General features: G+C 38.9%; 1 protein-coding gene across 2 annotated transcripts in view; it reads left to right on the top strand.

Annotated features, from left to right (window-relative positions):
• Positions 1 to 18,908, top strand: part of WDFY2 (WD repeat and FYVE domain containing 2) — a 198,635-nt gene that overhangs the window by 63,277 nt on the left and 116,450 nt on the right. For both annotated transcript variants that reach the window (XM_030921875.1, XM_030921873.1), the window contains exon 3: positions 11,008 to 11,075. In XM_030921875.1, the coding sequence (XP_030777735.1) occupies positions 11,008 to 11,075 (68 nt within the window). The remainder of the gene's footprint in view (positions 1 to 11,007; positions 11,076 to 18,908) is intronic.

The raw sequence follows: 18,908 nt of genomic DNA, 5'->3' as shown, positions 1-18,908 counted from the left end.
CACTGACTGCTGAGTTGCTACAGCTGTGAGGAAAAAAAAATCCAGGTGTATGATTCAGCAGTTATTTGGGTCTGTTGTACCAAGGTCATTAACGTGAGAACTGAGCTCCTTGGCAAGAGGGGACCAGAGGCTGGACAATACTGGACAACAGCCAGCTTGAGTCCCCGATTCTTGAAACCCCTGGCCACCTCAATTCACTTGCACTTTCCACACAGTAGCATCTGTCTATCACGGAGGAACCCTGGATACAAAAGAGACACAGTGCATTGTGGAAGATTGGGTTTAGTTTATTTACTGTATGTGGTTAGAATGCGTTTGCTGGGAACCTCTCAGTTCGTTTTTATTACAAGTAACTAAAGAAATCTGATAATCATAGAGAAATCAACTTTTAAAAAATCTTTCAGCTATGTTTTCTAAGAATCTCTGCAACGTTTTCTGCATTTGAAGCGTTTTTTTTTTTCTCTCTCTTTAAACAAATGACTATAAAAACTACATCCTGTTGCTCAAAGTTTTTCTATTAGTTTGCAGTTCGCCGGGGGCTGCCTTCCTTCTGTTTGTATTGCTGTTGCAGGGTGTGATCTGTAGAAAAGTATTCCCTGGAAATTCAGGGTCTTCGAAACACAGTGGGCTTCACTTCTCCCAGCCCCTACCCCAAGTTACTTCAGTGGTGGCAAAAATAACAATTGTCCCCTGGGAAATGAAGCTCATTGCTATGGTAACTAATGAAGGTTGCATCATTCTAGGGCACATTTTTAAAAGCCTGATTTCAACATGGGTAGACGCCCCGTCTTATTTTATTCAGTAGCTTAGCAACCTGTGGTATACTGTTTGTTGCCACCCCCAGCCTTCCCTTTTCTCTCAGAAAAATGACCTATATAGATAGTATTTTATTGTAGGCACGTTTTCACTGTGAATGTAGTTCAGCTCTTAGGTGTGCCTATGATGACCTTATTTTCTGGACAAAAATTCAGGACACGTTTTGTCTGTAAAGTAAAGAAGGATTATTCTTCTGCCTCTCTGCTGGCGTTTTTCTCTTGACTGCCCCTTAACTCTTGGTGTTTGTCTTCGTTGTTGGCCTTCTTTTCTTATTCTCTGGTAGTTACTCCTTATATGCTAATGTCTCCCAAATCTTAATTTTCAGCCCAGGTCTTACCCCTGAACTTCATGTAGACGGTTTTCTCTGCAACCGCCCTAACTGGATTTTCCCCACACTCAGTGTGTTCAAGATGAACTCAACATTGCCTTCCACAAAAATCACTTATTAATGAATGGTACCACCATTCATATGACACCCCACATCCAGCCAGCCCCCAATTCCCGATGCTTCTACTTCCTGACTGCTCTAAAATCTGTCGTCCTTTCTCTTTTAGGCCTTCATCCTTTTTTACTTGGTTTGCGCCTACATCCTCCAAACCGGTTACTTCAGGGTAACCCCGCCTTTTCTAGGCTGCCCCCAAACAAAGAAAAACAAGCGTCGGGGGCCTTCTGCCTGTTCTTTGTCCAGGCTGGATTCTCACCACTCCTGCTCGCCTTGCCTACCTGGGCGGCAGAGGCAATGCTCCTGCAGAACGTGCTCCCGCACCCTCTCCACTTTCCTCTGCCAAATACCTTTTCACCCTGCATTTCAGGCACCATCATCTCTGAGAAGCTTTTGTCTAGCCCTGCCTGAGCCCGGGCTCTCTAGTCAGAGTTAGATGCCCTCACGTGCTCCTATTACAGCATGGGCATCTCCATACCTTAGCTCTTATCTAGCTGTGTTGTAATGTTCTATGACCTGTCTCCCCCTGTGGACCATGAGCTTCCTGACAATAGAGGTGGCACTTGTTTTTCTTTGTGGTTCCAGTGTGTTTCACATACTAGTACCTAGTAGATGTTTGATAATGTTGGTCAAGTAAATTAATGAATCAACAAGTCAATGAATGAATGTATGTAAGTGTACTTGTGGGGCAGTGGGGGAGAATTCCTAACTTTTAGATTTTCATAGTCTTGGAAAATTCAAGCTGTTCCAGAAGCTCTTGTTCATTATCTGCATCACTATAAGCAGACTCCTAAAGATTGCTAGAATATAGCACAAAGGATATGTCTTTGCGGGCTAGGATGGTTAGGGGCATGAACCTGGTGTGGTGCTTCACTATATCCAGTTGGCCCTTCTTATCTGTGGGTTCTGTATCCATGGATTCAACCAAACTTGGATGGAAAATATTTGGGGGAAGTGGGGAGGAAGGCTGGTTGTATCTGCACTGAATATGTATAGACTTTTTTTCCTTGTCATTATTTCCTGAACATACAGTATAACAACTGTTTACATAGCATTTACATAGTGCTAGGTAATATAAGTAATTTAGAGATTAAAGCCTACGAGAGGATGTATGTAGGTCATATGCAAATACTGTGCCATTTTGTATTAGAGACTTGAGCATACAAAATCTGGGGGAGATCCTGGAACCAGTCCCCCATGGATATAGTCATGTGTCTCTTAACAGTGGGGATGCATTGTGAGATATATGCCATTAGGCAGTTCAGTCATTGTGTGATTGCCATAGCATGTACTAACACAGAACTATGTGGTGTAGCCTACTACATACCTAGGCTGTGTGATACATATAGCCGCTTACTCCTAGGCGACAGATTTGTGTATCTTGTAACTGTATTGAATAATGTAGGCAACTGTAAGACAAATGGTAAGTATGTGTGTATCTAAACATGGAAAGCATATGGTAAAAATATGGTATTAGAATCTTAGGGGGACCAGATTCAGTGGCTCATGCCCGTAATCCCAGCGCTTTGGGAGGCCAAGGTGGGAGGATCACCTGAGGCCAGGAGTTCCACACCAGCTTGGGAAACATAGTGAGACCTCCGTCTCTATAAAATTTTTTTTTAAAAATTAGCCATTTATGGTGGTGAGCATCTGTAGTTTAGCTACTTGGGATGCTGAGGTGGAAAGATCACTATTTGAGTTCAGTAGTTCAAGGTGACAGTGAGCTATGATCACGTCACTGCCTTCCTGCCTGGGCAACAAAGCGAGACCCTGTCTCTATTAAAAAAAAAAATCTTATGGGACCACCATTATATATGTGGTCCAGTGTTGACTGAAACATTGTTATGTAGCCCGTGACTATATATGTATATGCATGTATACACATGCACACACACACACGTCAGTTTAGCAACTGTGTCTAATAAAACTCTACTGCCAGCTTATGTGTGTCAGCACAGTTTAAAACAATAAAATAAAATACAAACTAAAAAATTGGGATCTCAAAAAGGGAATCAAAAACATATGATTCCCTGCTTAGTTGAACATGTGAGTCCCCCTCTGCGTGATCAGAGTGGCTACTGTGCTGAGTGCTGTCCCTGAGGTCACACTTGTCTTAGTTAAGGTTGTAACTGAGGCAGGCACTGAATTTAGTCTGAGAGAGTTGGGGTGAGATGGGAGGCATGTGGGAATTCCCTGCCCATCAGTATTTCTTTAGGAAATAAGGGCTGGAGCTGTACAATTAAGGATTCATTGTTCTCTCCCATCATCTTACCCATCACAGTGTATAGACTTCTCAGTATCAACCTAGCTTCCTTGCTGCCATTTTGCACTAGGTGTCTGTCTAGGTGCAATCAGAGGACTTCCTGACAGTGGACAAGTATGTTGGGGTGGCCATGGTCACAGGCAGAGATTTTTGATTGATTCTTTTAATCTTTCACAAACAGTGAGCACCAGTTTTGGATCTGATATAGTGCTTGGCCTTGGGGCAGATATCAAGTATGGTAAAATGTGGCTCCTTCTCTGCTTGCATTTATAGCCCAGTCAAGGAGCAAACCGGCACTGATCCTAGTAGAACTTTGATAAACACCGCAATTTATCTAACATCTGCTTTAACCTTCCAATTTTGGGGCAAGGGGAGGGAATTTAGAGGATGGGTCAATAGGTACAGCAGACTGCCATGGCACATGTATACCTATGTAACAAACCTGCACGTTCTACACATGTATCCCGGAACTTAAAGTAAAATAAAAATAAAAGCAGTTTTGTTTTAGGTCTCAGCAATAGGGCTGATATTTAAAAGTAATTTTAACATGTTGAAATGTGATCAGCTGTATCCAACATAGAATGAAATTATGCTGTTTTTAAATAGCTCAGGCCAGGCATAGTGGCTCATGCCTGTAATCTCAGCACTTTGGGAGGCCAAGGCAGGCGGATCGCTTGAGGTCAGAGGTTCAAGACCAGTCTGGCCACTATGGTGAAACCCTGTCTCTACTAAAAATACAAAAATTACCTGGGTGTGGTGGCATGCACCTGTAATCCCAGCTACTCGGGAGGCTGAGGCAGGAGAATCACTTGAACCTGGGAGATGGAGGTTACAGTGATCCAAGGTCATGCCATTGCACACCAACCTGGGCAACAGAGTGAGACTCGGTCTCAAAAAATAACAAATAAAAATAAATAGCCCAGTTGCTGAACTACTTGAGACCCACTATGGGCTACCTCATCTTGGTATTTTTTAGATGAGCATTGTCTCTCTCCCAGTGTTAGTTTGTGCCTTGTGCTGGGAGCTTAGGAGAGAGGAAGAGGCAGGGAGAGAAGAAAACAGCACGTGCAAGATGGACTATGCAATGCATTTGGCCCTGTCCTGTTCCTGCGAACTTAGGGCTTTGTGTGGGGGAGGTGAAAGGACATTTTACCTGCGTTTCAGCAGTGGGACTTTTTCTTCCCCCCCAGTACCCTGACCTCTGCTGGCTTAATATGACTCTTAATCACAGTCGTCATTTTCTGAAAATTTTCTTCAGGGAAAAATGTTTTTTGTGTTGCTTTTAAAATATAATTTTCAGAAAAATTAAAACTTACTTCTAAGGCTTTGTATAGTAAAATTTACATTTATTTAGGAAATTCCTAACCATCCAAGTAGCACTTTTGATCTCTAAGATGCAGAACCTTTTTTTTCTTTTTAAAACTGCTGTTGTACCTCAAGAGATAAGAGAACAGATATTTTTATATACTGTACTTTTATTTTTAGGTGTAAAGAGTTGATGTAAGGAGGGCAGTACATTTAGTGAAGAGAGCTTTATTTAATAGGGTATTGTAAAGATTAAATATATATGTAAAGTGTTTTGGGGGCTGTAATTTCTTTAGAAATGTTTGTTATTAGAAACACAGATGGTTTCTGTTTGCTCATCTTGCACCTTGTAACTTTGCTTAATTTATTTAATTAGCTTTAGTCGTTTTTTTCTTGAGTGGATTATTTAGGATTTTCTATAAGTAGAATTATGTCATCTTCCAATAAAATAGTTTTACATCTCCCTTTCCAGTGCGGATGCCTTTTATTTCTTTTATTTGCCTAATTACTCTGACTGGGACTTCCAATAGTGTTGAATAACAGTGATGAAATTGAGTATCCTTATTTCTGATTTTAGGGAGTATGTTTTCACTTTTTATTGAGTATGTTGTTAAGTGTGGATTTTTCATGCATATCCTTTATTAGGTTAAGGAAATTTTCTTCTATTCCCAGTATGCTATGTTTTTTTTTCACAAAAGATTGTTGAATTTTGTCAACTGCATTTTCTGTGTCTATTGAGGGGTGTGTGTGTGTGTGTGTGCGCGCACGCATTCATTCTACCAATGTGCTATATCACATTGATTGATTTTCTTATATTGAACTACTCTTGCATTTCTGGGATAAATGACACTCGGTCATGGTATATAACCCTTTTAATGTGCTGTTGAACTTGGCTTACTAGTATTTTGTTGTGGAGTTTTGAATCTCTCTTCATGAAGATTTAAGTCTGTAGTTTTCTTGTGGTATCTTTGTCCAGCTTTCATAGAATGTGTTATAAAGTATTTTCTCCTCTTCTATTTTTCTGAAGTTTGAATAGGATTGTTGTTCATTCTCCTTTAAGTGTTTGATTGACCTCACCAGTGAAGCCGTCTGGCTTTGCACTTTTCTTTGTTGAGAGGTTTTTGATTATTGATTCACTCTCTACTTGTAATAGATTTGTTGAGATTATACATTTCTTCTTGAGTCAGTACTGGTAGATTGTATGTTTCTAGGAGTTTGTTTATTTAATCTAGATTATCTAATTGGCTGGCATATGAAATTTTCTCCTATATTCCTTTAAATTTCTGTTTAGCTAAAGGTTTGTTACTTTTGCTGATCTTTTCAAGGAACTGACTTTTTATTTCATTGATTCTCTTTCTCTATCTTTTTTTTTTTAATATACTCCAATCTTTGTTATTTCCTTCCTTTGCTAGCTTTGAGTTTAGTTTGCTTTTCCTTAAGGTATAAAATTAGGTTATTGATTTGTGATCTTCTTTTTTAATATAGGCATTTATAGCTATACATTCCTGAGTACCGCTTTCACAGCCCCTAATACATTTTAATGTGTTGTGCTTTTGTTTTCATTCATCTGTAAGTATTTTCTAATTTTCTTAGTAACTTCTTCCCCAGTTTTTTTTTGTTCCTGATTTTAGCCTCATTCCCTTATAGTTGGGGAAGATCCTTTGTATGATTTCAATCTTAAAATTTATTAAGAATTGTTTTACAGCCTAACAGCTGATCAATCCTAGAGAATGTTCCATGTGTACTTCAGAAAAACATGTATGTTCTGTTGTTGTTGGTTGGAGTGTTGTTTATATATCATTAGATCTAGTTGGTTTGTAGTGTTCAAGTCTTCTCTTTCCTTATATGTGTGGATGTTCTTTTATTGCAAGTGAAAGTCTTCAATTATTGTGGAACTCTCTATTTCTCCCTTCAATTCTGGCAGTGCTTACTTTTTTTTCTTTTCTTTTCTTTTTTTTTTTTTTTATTTGTTGAGACGGAGTCTGGCTGTTGCCCGGGCTGGAGTGCAGTGGCGCGATCTAGGCTTCGCCTCCCGGGTTCACGCCATTCTCCTGCCTCAGCCTCCCGAGTAGCTGGAACTACAGGCACCTGCCATCAAGCCCGCCTAATTTTTCTATTTTTAGTAGAGATAGGGTTTCACAGTGTTAGCCAGGATGGTCTCGGTCTCCTGACCTTGTGATCCACCCGCCTCGGCCTCCCAAAGTGCTGGGATTACAGGCGTGAGCCACCGTGCCCGGCTACTTTTCATATATTAATATTTTGGGGGCTCTATTCTTTGGAGTATATGTATTTGTAATTATTATTTTTTTGATGAATTGACCCTTGTGTCAATACATAGTGTCCTTGTCTCTTGTAATAAACTTTGACTCAAAACCCATTTTATCTGTTATTAGTATACCCACCTAGCTCTCTTTTGGTTACTATTTGAATGGAATGTCTTTTTTATTGTTTCGTTTTCAACCTATTTGTGTCTTTGGGTTTAAAGTGAGTCTCATTTAAGTAGCAAAAAGTTAGACCATATTTTTTTAAAATCCAGTCTGCCTGTCTCTGTTTTTCAATTTGTGAGTTTAATCCATTTATATTGAAAGTGATTACTGATAAGGAAAGACTTCTGCCATTTTGCTATTTATTTTTTATGTATTAAATCTCTTTGTTTTTTGTTTCTCAATTTCTCCACTATTGCCTTCTTTGACGTTTGATTTTTTCTCATGTACCATTTTGATTCCCTTATTTTTCTCTTCTGTATGCCTAAATTTATGTAATCTAGTTTGAATTGATATCAATTCATTTTTACTAGTGTACATTAACTGTGCTCCTAGTTAGCTCTGTTCCCACCCCTTTTGTTGCCCGTTTACATAGATAGACTTAAAATTCTTGTTTTATGCATATGTCTTTTAATCCATTTAGGAAACAGAAAGAGGAGTTATAAACAAAATATACAGTGATACTTGCTTTTATATTTACTTGTGTAGTGACCTTTACCAGTAATCTTTAATTCTTGCATGGCTTCAGGTTACCATCCTGTTGTTTCAGCCTGAAAAACTCCTTTTAACCTCTCTTATAAGGAAGATCTACTAGTAATGAATTTCATTCACTTTTGTTTATCTGAGAATGTCTTAATTTTCCCTTCATTTGGAAGGATAGTGCAGCTAGATAGAGAATTCATCTGTTACTCCATATTGAATATGTTGGTACACTTGATGATGTCCCATAGGTCTCTTATGCTCTGTTTGTTATTCTTTTTTCTTTTTACTTTCTCCTCCTCAGACTGGGAAATTTCAATTGTCCCACCTTCAGGTTTGCTGGCTTTTCTGACTCTCAAACCTGCTGTTGAACCTCATTATGGAATTTTTCATTTCAGCTATTGTACTTTTCAGTTCCAGAATTTCACTTTGATTCCATTTTGAAATTTCTGTCTCTTTATTGATATTCCCCATTCGTTCATACAACCTTGTCCTGATTTCCTTTGTTCTTTATCTATTTAAAACTGTTAAAGTCTTGGTATAGTAAGCCTGTTTTAGTGTCTTCATGGATGGTTTCTGTCAATTTCTTTTTTTTCTGTGAATTTCTGTCAAGTTTCTGTAAAAATTTCTGTCAATTTATTTGTTTTTCTTTTCCTTTTTCTTTGTATACTTTGCAACTTTTGTTAAGAACTGGACATTTAGAATATTATAATGCAGTAATTCTGGAAGTCATACAATTCTCCTTCTCCAGAGGTTGCTGTTCTTACTTGTTGAGTGCTGTAATTATCCATTTGTTTAGTGACTTTTCCAAACTATTTTTGCAAAGACTATATTCCTTGTTGTATGTGATCACTGAGGTCTCTGTTCTGTTATGTCTGTCAGCCAGTGGTTTCCTTAAATGCCTGCATCCGATAAGGATAAAAAAGTTTCTGTCTCTAATTTCTTTTGAGAGACACTGCTTGGGAAGCCCTTCAGCCCTCAGGATTTGAAACAATAGCCAGCCTTTGCTCCAATGTCTCAGTGAATTTCCAGACAAATCAAAACACACCCCCTACAAACTGTGGAGGACGATGTTCACTTCCTGGTACAAGCAGGCCACTCAAGGAATATGAGCCACAGTCTCCATGGCTGCCTGCCATAGGGATGGAGCTGACATTTCTTGCCAGCTTAATAGTTGATTTAGTGGAGGGACTGATTTTAGAGTGTCTTACTCCACCATCTTCCGTGATGTTACTCTGGTATTGATTCTTATTGAGGTAATAATCTCAATATAACAATGTTGTATTAACATGTATTGTAAAAAGAACTTGTTTAAGAGAAGAGTGAATGCTGATATGCGTATCGCTGTATTAGTATGTGTATGCATAGATTTAATTCTTATAAGTTATTTACCATTGTATCTATTCACCTCACAAATTAATATAATTGACCAAAAAGACTGAATTTTGCATGTATATGTAGTGGTGCCACTACATATCATTACATCATAACTTCTGGCTGTGCAGAGAAAATGTTCTTTATTATATCTGTAGTTGGTTTAGTCTTCTTCCTACTACTAATTTATTTATTTATTTTTTAATTTATTTATTGTTTTTGAGACAGAGTCTTGCTCTGTCACCCAGGCTGGAGTGTAATAGCTCCATCTCAGCTCAATGCAACCTCCGCCTCCCAGGTTCAAGTGATTCTCCTGCCTTAACGTCCCGAGTAGCTGGGATTATGGGCATCCACCATCACACCCTGCTAATTTTTGTATTTTTAGTGGAGACGGGGTTTTGTCATGTTGGCCAGGCTGGTTTCGAACTCCTGACCTGAGGTGATCCGCCCACCTTGGCCTCCCAAGGTGCTGGGATTACAGGCATGAGCCACTGCGCCCAGCCTGCTTATTTATAGAAGACCTCCTGATTAGCTGGAGTGGCGCAGGTGGCAGATATCCAATATGATTTAAAACTCAGTCCAGTGTCTTTAGGAAGTATCCAGCTCTCTCTGAGATAAAAGTGCTCAGTTTCTCACTCTGCTTTTAATCCTGGGATGGCTTAAGAGTGTGGGGTGAGATGTGTGACCTATGATCCCCGGCAGTGGGACACTGACTTTTTCCATCTGTTTGATGTTCACTATTTCCTCTGGTCTCCGGAATAATACCTTTCAACCTCCTACTTGTATTTGCCTTGCTGGTATATGCTGATGATGCTACGGCTAGTATAATTCATGGTCAGCCCTTTCTGTTTTGTCAGAACCTCATGATACTTCCCAGCTAGTTGAGTCTTTGGCGCCTGCTCTCTGGCTTCTCCTAGGTGTCTGCCTTGTCTCTCTACAGCTGCTGGCCTGGAACTTCATTCACAGCCTTTGGTGCAGTATCCCCTCTGTTCCACAGCAAGCCCCACGGACACCCCTAGCTCAGAAAATCTGCCTCAGAGCTTATAATTACTTGAGCATGTTTGGAAAAACTCCCTTGAGACAATGGCTTGGCTTACAAGACCATGGACTGTATAATCCTCTTCATGTCAGATACTGCATAGTTTTTCATTTGATCTCTTTGTAGTCCCTTCACTAATAAAACCAAATAGTTCCCCAGCCAGATGAATGCTTCCAGCCGTCAAGGGCAAAGGTCAGATGCTTGGAAAGGCAAAACAACAAGAATGAAAATAATAATGTCCAAACACTATCATGATTACACACGTGTGGCATGATATTTAAAGAGTTATATGTAATTCTAAATTTGTGAAGCCTCAAGTTTAAGGAATATAGAATCTTTAGACAGGTATATATGGTGTTCATTTATATGTATTTATGGTTAAGATACATATGTATATTAAGATATTCTCTCTCTTATTTTTTTTAAGACAGAGTTTCTCTCTGTCACCCACGCTGGAGTCCAGTGGTGTGATCTTGACTCACTGCAACCTCCACCTCCCAGGTTCAAGTGATTCTCCTGCCTCAGCCTCCCGGAGTAGCTGGGATTACAGGCACACACCACTACTCCCAGCTAATTTTTTTATTTTCAGTAGAGACAAGGTTTCACCATGTTGGCCAGGCTGGTCTTGAACTCCTGACCTCAAGTGATCCTCCTGCCTTGGCCTCTCAAAGTGCTGGGACAAGCGTGAGCCACTGCGCCTGGCCTCTCTCTATATATAATGTTAAGAGGTTTATTTTCTATGTATCAGCATTTTCCCATGGCTAAGAATAATGTGATTTCATGCACATATTTTCTTCTGTTGTAGGACAGTTCGTGTTTGGTTAAAGAGAGACAGTGGACAGTATTGGCCAAGCATATATCATGCAATGCCTTGTAAGTATCCAAATCTTTGTCTTGAAAAACCAGACATATATCCTAACTCTCCTTCCTTTCCAGATTGCCTTCTCTGTGTTTTCTTCTTAAGTGGAGAAGACTGAGGTTGGGATTCTCATTATAATGAAAAGTACCATATTAAATCATTTTAGATTTTCTAAGGCTTTCACTATGTAAAGTAAGAAAATTATTCTGAAATTGACTCTATATTCATAGCTTCTGAATAAGATTAATGGAAGAAGGACTACAGCACATAGGCTTTCTGATTACAGCAGTCTCCCTCTCTTTTCCAACTTCTTGTTCAGCTATTGTATGAAGTATGTCCTTAGGCAATTCGGAATTTTGTCCAGTGATTACATTTGTGAAGTAAATTTGTCCTTGCCTTATTGTTATATCATTTATTCAAATTCAAGACGCTCAGCATTGAGCATTCAGTTTTCAAAAGGATTTGCTTAGGATTGAAACATTCTAATGAGAAGTTGATTTCATTTCCCCAAGGTCATATCTGAGAATTATGTCCTTGCACTGATAAATAATGAATCTTCCAAGTACACTTTTAAAAGAAAAGATATGTGTGATTCGTAGATTATTCCACTGGCAGAAGTTCCCCCACAGCTGAAGAAGAGCTGGCCCCCCAAAATAGGAATTTTCTTTTCAATCTCGTCTTTTATCTTTAAAATTAATGAAGTTTGGGCATCCTATCCCATGTTTATTTTAGTGTAAAATAATTACTTAAATTTAATATTACTTGTATTAAACATTTCCCTTACTTCCCTCCCTTCAAACCTTAATTAAAATTGACATTGTAGAAAAACCCCCCAGGTTTGTTGTTTGGACTGCTATACCTTCTGGCTTGCTGCAGTGTACACCTCATCTCTCGATATAAGTATCCCAGTTTCAGAAGCACATGCTGAAATAAATTCATGCTAAATTGTAGATTTGCTTAAAATTCTGCTTCTGGCAAAAGAATACTGTAATAACTCAAACAACAGTTTTGCTTGTTATAAACAAATGACGATTAATGATATAATAATTTTAAATGATTTTCAAATTATCTTTGAGGCTTTACGTGTCTTTAGAATTTTGTAGTAAATAGATGATAACAACCAAGCTGAACAAAGTATTCAACCCTTTTTTTGGGAAGAAAAAACTTCTTGTAATTCTGAATACTGTATCCTCTATATCCTTCCTTTACCTGTTTTGCTTCTAGAAGATATTGTTGTACGTTACGGGATCAAGCTGAACTTTCTTTTTAAGCCATAGCAGTGATGAGGGTTTAGATAAATGGAAAAGTAGAGAATTCTGTAGGGTTTTTTTCTTGTTTTTTGTTTGTTTGTTTGTTTGAGATGCAGTCTCTCTCTGTTGCCTAGGCTGGAGTGCGGTAGTGAGATCTCGGCTGACTGCAACCTCCGCTTCCCGGGTTCAAATGATTCTCCTCCCTCAGCCTCCCAGGTAGCTGAGACTACTGGCACATGCCACCACACCCAGCTAATTTTTGTATTTTTAGTAGAGATGGGGTTTCACCATGTTGGCCAGGCTGGTCTCGAACTCCTAACCTCAGGTAATCCACCCGCCTTGGCCTCCCAAAGTGCTGGGATTACAGGCGTGAGCCACCCACCGCGCCTAGCCTTTTTTCCTGTTTTTTAAATGATATAACCAGTCTTTTTTCTGGTCTTGCTTCTTCATCAAACCTGCCACAGTATCTAACTGTAAGAGATAAGGGAGGGCTGTAATCCAGCAAGTTGAACTTGGCCTCAGAGATCAATAGCTCGCATGACTCTGCAAATAGGAGAGGCTGACCTGGGCACAGTGATGGGGATTTGAGGATGGCAAGCAAGAAATCTTCTTGAGATAAACATTAATAGGAACCTCATGAAGGCACAAGATCCTAAGCAATTGCTAACTCATTCCCTTCCCCCTATACAAATATATACACATTTTGGTGTCATCCTGTAATGCTCTCTTTATTTGGGTATCAGTGAGATACAGAGAAGCTTTTAGTTGCATTTTCATCATTTAGTAAGCTATATGCAAGAATGACTAAAGTTCACTATAGCTCTTACACCTGGCATAGGTGCTCAGTAAATACTTATTGAAGGATTTGGTCTGATAATAAAGATGTGTTTCCCTGAGAGGATTATCATCCAGTTTCCTTATGACTGAACATGAACTTTGAGAAAGAGGACCTTGTGATTATTTGTATACTTTGCCTTTGGTGTTCTACTGAATGAGTTAAGAAGGGATTACTTTGCTATTCAAAGTATGGTCTGTGGGCCAGTAGCATCAGCATCACCTGAGAACTTATTAGAAATGCAGGCTTGGGTTCTATCCCAGAGTTACTCAATCAAAATCTGCATTTAACAAAGTCCCTAGATAGGCTGGGCGGGTTAGATCGTGTCCGTAATCCCAGTGTTTTGGGAGGCCAAGGCAGGAGGATTTTTTGAGGTCAGGAGTTCAAGACCAGCCTGGACAAGATGCCTCCTCTCTCTCTCCCTGTCTCCAAAAAAAACCAAACAAACCCAAACCCTAGATAATTTGAATATACTTTAAGGTTTGAAAACATTGTCTTGTGACATTATAGCAAACATGTTGATGATCTATGTACATGTTTATATGAACACATGTAAAGCCACACATATATAGTGTTGATTGATAAATATATGGATGTAAGCATACATGTTAGTCAATCAAATATTTACTGTGCATCTACTGTATACAGGCCACAAATCTAGATGCCAGGGATTTGCAGACAAACAAGATGTATATGGTCAAGATGATTTCAGTAATCTTTTGAAGGGATTGAAAAGATTATTGCTGTGTAAAGGTGAAAAAGAAACTTATCTTCATCACAATTGGTTAGAAATTGGCTTTGGTGTTTCTAGGAATCTTATGCATTCAGATGACATAGTAATTGACCTGGGCAAAAATTTAAGATTTGTGTAACTTGAGAGAGGCAGAATCTTATTGCATAAGGAAATGAGCTACATTTCAATCAGTTAGAGAACATGAAATAGATTTGAGTTTCCAAGGAATTGTTTTGTAGTCCTTCCTATTGAAAGGTGTTTTGTTAAGAGGTTACTCAGTATTATTTGTAAATAATGGTTATGTGATACTGGTTTCAGAATAGGTGAAAATGCACAATATATTCAGAGGCTATAAAATAAATACCACAAAGCAAATATTACCATATTTTGTGTTTATTCTACTACATAATAAGTAGCATTCCAAGTACAGAAGAAAATGAAAATATTCTGTGCATTTATTAAAATGACTTATTTGTTAATTTTGTCCATTAAAATACCTTTTTTTTTTTTTTTTTTCCTGAGACGGAGTCTCTCTCTGTCGCCAGTCTGGAGTGCAGTGGCGCATTCCTGGCTCACTGCAACCTCTGACGCCCCGCTTCAAATGATTCTCCTGCCTCAGTCTCCCGAGTAGCTAGGATTACAGGCATACGCCACAATGTCCAGCTAATTTTTGTATTTTTAGTAGAGCCGGGGTTTCACCGTGTTGGCCAGGATGGTCTCGATCTCCTGACCTCATGATCCGCCCGCCTCAGCCTCCCAAAGTGCTGGGATTACAGGCGTGAGCCACCGTGCCCAGCCTAAAATACCTTTTAAATACAGTGTTTGTCGTGATCCAGGTAAGAGAGTGAATGCATTATAACTTTGAGAAGAATTTGAAGTTTAATGAAAGGAAGGAAGTGAGAAGGCATTGCATGAGAAAGAATAAATAGTGAAGGCCAAGTTTGATGACAGGAAACCAACTTGAAAGGCAGTGTGATGAAGCTGAGTGATCTTGGGGGAGTTGCAGACAAAAGAAAGAAGAGCAGACACATCGTGGTCAAAAACACAAGCACTGCTATGGGGATGTCTTCCTATCCAGTCTTTTCTGAGAAGCTCCTCCTCCGTAGAAGGGAGCCAGGAAAAACCAAGCTTGCCTGGTTAAGGCTATTTGTCCCTGGGCCAATCTGATTTTCCCAGGAATTTAGAATTTGGAGGCAGAAATGCTAGTCTCAGCCTGGGCAGGGCCTTTTTACTGGGAACATATAAACCTAAGAGCTGTGAGGTGTTTGTGTGCATGGAGAAAGAGTAAAAAAGCTGATCTGCAGAAAATGTAGGGTGAACCAGGGAAGGAAGAACATCTGGCTCCTGATGAAGAGAAAGCCCAAGCAAGTGATGCACAAGATTTTCCTCATCCTCCTAATCCCCTGAGAATCCTGGCTCTGTTCTGCCTATTTGAGCTCAAAAGATACCCCTCTCTCTTATTGGATATGCCCATTTGTTCCTAAATTCACCTGAGCAGATTTCTATTACTTGTAACTGCAAGTATTTGACTAAGCCCAGGCCTCATTGTACACCTCCTAATTCCTACTCTTTCAGTTTTTCCTGGATCTCTGTGATCTTTAATGATGAAAGGACTGAGTCATGGCCCTGTTGGTGACACAGTAGAGTTGAGCTTAACATAGCCTGAGAAAGGTGAGGGCATGCAAAGAAGGAAAGCAGAAAGTAGTATTTGATCTTGTTTAATTTTTTTGGATAGTTCATTCAACAAATGTTAAGTGTTTCTTCCACATCCAACATTGTACAGTGTACTAAGGATGTAGTAGTTAAATATGGCAGAGGGTTCCTGTCTTTGTGGTGTTTACAGTCTGGTGGGGAAGGCAGACATTAAATGAATACCAACCATCATGTGTGGTGAGTGTTGTAATGTGGGAAGCAGGCATAATGGGGACATGGTCACCAAGTCTGCCTATGGAAAGTTCATTTTAAACCCTACTCTCTATAGAGAATTTGGGGATAACTGCTGACTTGTTTCATAGTTTGCTATAAGCTAGCTGATTTTTATGGATGAATGAGAAATCAGAGCTTTTCCTTATCAAATATTCTTTCAAAAAAGAATACGTGTATCTTATGTAGTAGCTACACATTGCCTGTGACAGTATCAACTTACAGCACACCCATCTGGGACCCTGCATGAGCTTGTAAACCAGGCCCTCAGGGTAAGAGTGGAAGTTTCAGTTACAGTCATAAATGTGATTATTTGTTCCAGGCTTCTAATAGATATAATTTCAACCACCATAGTTGGATCACACTGTAGAGAAAAATCATGTAAAAAGCACAAGCATTTCTATTTCTGTGGTTGATTTATTTCATATTTACTTTACCAACTAGGTTTGCCATTCATGGGGTCAGACCTTTGTCCTTTGAGAGGTGATGGAGGAACCTCTTGCAGGAGTTGGTGGAAAGAGTTGGAGATTTTTCTTACTTTATCAGATAATTGAATGTCATGCCTGGCATTTATTGCCAACTTCTCCCTGGGTATGGAGAATAGATCGATCAACTTGGCCGCCAAAGATGTTGTGAATAGGAGGCTTGAGAGGACTGGAGCCTCAGGCCGGGTGTGTTGGAGAACTGGAAACCCTCTGTGGGTTCTGTTCCTGCCAGGGCAGGCAAATGGAATTTACTTTGGCTCCTAAGTGTTTATAAATTTTTCCACAAAGCCAAACAAGACTTTTTTTTTTTTTCATTTTTTCAAAGGTAGTTACAAATAAAGAGGCACACCTGATGTAGCAATAAAATGACCTGCCTTGTGACCTTCCCAGTTCTCTGCCTTGGCCTGGTGGGATGGCATTTGCCCAGTCTGACGTGTGGTTGGGCCGCTCAGTTTTCACACAAGTATGGATACCTACCATCTGTTCAGTTAATGTTTAAAGTATAGGAACTCAAGGCCTCTCTGAAACATGTGATTTTGAACTGCTTGCTTCCCAGTTTTTATCAAAAGCCTGTTTGAGAGAAAGGCTATTTGTGGTGAACAGCATGAATGATAGTTAGTCTGATTATTCCTCTAAATTTGGAGTTTTCCCACTTTGTGTTAGCCCTCTGCAGAAATGTGCCCTCAGCTTACACTGATGTGTACATTATATGAAGTGCTTTATGGCTGTTTTTGAAGTAATCGTCTACCATAATGTGCATTGCCCCTTTTATGAAGGAGCAAAAAGGTGGAATATTTTTCAGAATGAGGGCCAGGAACTCTTCGCTGTCTCAAAGGCAGAACTTCCCAGCCTATGTGACACAGCCTACTGGTGTGGTCTAAATGGATTACATTAGAACATGAGAACTGATTCCCTTAGCTGAGCAGGGGAGTGGAGAAGAGGATGGAGGGAGGGCTAGTCTCTTCTGTTTATTCCAGTGGCTTTACAAATATAATTTTCTGTGTGTATTATGAGGCAGAAAAGATTGGGAGCAACAGCCCTAGGACCTGGTACTTCGTCATTATTGATAATGTGAAACATGAAACCAAACTGAATCTCTTAACAGATCTTTCTTTTAATTTTCTTTCTGTTTACACACACACACACACACACACACACACACGCGCGCACGCACACACACTTTTAGTCATAACTTCTTTTTGCTTATTTCTATTGTTTGGTTTTATTGTATCTGCTTTTTAAGCCATTTTAAATAGTAGGGAATACATTAAGAATAATAAATAATCTTAGTTAAGAGTTCTATGGAAAGGATATTTGAACATAGTCTATTATTTACATTAAATTCAACCTCCAAAAATGTATTGCTTCAATTGCAGTATTCAAAATGGCTTGTAGGTTAGATCCTATGCCTGGGTAGGAAATTGAAATTTGATTTTCATTTTTGCTACAATTTGCTGAATCACTTTGGGCAAGTCCTTCACATTTTCTCTGCTTTGAAGCCTAACAGATAAACTGTTATCTTTGTTCTCAAATTTGCCAAAGATATTTTGGTTATTAGATATACCAAATAACTATTTGTAAAATGCCTTCAGGTTCTTGATGTTTAACAGTATTACTGCCATTGTTGATATTAACCCAGAGTTATTAGGAAAAATTGGCTACTTTGTGGGGTTGTAGCTGAGTTGGTTTCTTTTTCTCATTTATTGGGACCGTAATCTTCAGTTAACAGATAAGTTAAAATTGGGGATTTGGAAAATTAAGTTGATTAATGTGTGTATATGCCTTTATCTGGAATGGAAATGAGTTATTTTGTAAGTGAGTTGGAAGTGTTAGTTTTCCCATTGGTGAGGAGGACTTTCGGTAACTTTAGACTGTGGAGGTGGGGTGTGTGCTTGTTCCTCCGCCTCTGCTGGGTGTTTTGGAGTGGGGGAAAGTTCATGTGGGCATATTAGTGGTATTATAGAAAGGTATTTAGAATTATGAACTTGGCAGTTCTGCTTTTATAAGGTGGTGATTGTTTTCCTGACATTTAAACATCTTTAACTCAGTTGAGAGAGTTTCTTGGCAGATTGGGAGAACAGGTATATACTTGGGATCTGCTCATTCTGTTGTTTTAATTTATACCTTATTTCAAAAAACCTCTGGGTTCCTGGTTGTGAAATGTATTGATCCATTTATTGCTTTCTTCTTGGTATAGGTTTTATTATGGAACCATGTGTAATTTGTTGTTTTTACTATTCATATTCTTATAAACCATAATGTAATGTGATCTTTTAAATCTGTATTTACTAAGAAGAAAAAGGTACCTGAGGAACTTCTCATTTTTAATGGAAATGAAGGAAAGCATAGATTATCCAAACTAAACATGCTAGATATTATTTAATCTGATTAAGTACAGCATTTATTTAGCATACTCTTCTTTGATTTTCATCTGAGGGGGCATTTTAAAATTTAGTGTACTTAGATAACTTTACTGTAACTTAAAACTTGTCTGGGAGTGACCACTTCTAATTCACTTTGCTGATATTACTGAGCCTAGATAAAAAGAAAACTACATAGTTAATGTTAGTAGAGTAAATAAAATGTTGGATTTAAATGTAAAATGGTTTTTAGTGCTAGAA

This window comes from Rhinopithecus roxellana, chromosome 18 (genome assembly GCF_007565055.1).
Source record: "Rhinopithecus roxellana isolate Shanxi Qingling chromosome 18, ASM756505v1, whole genome shotgun sequence".
NCBI lineage: Eukaryota > Metazoa > Chordata > Mammalia > Primates > Cercopithecidae > Rhinopithecus > Rhinopithecus roxellana.
The sequence above is the reverse complement of the archived record's forward strand: the minus strand, read 5'-3'. Positions and strand labels throughout refer to the sequence as shown.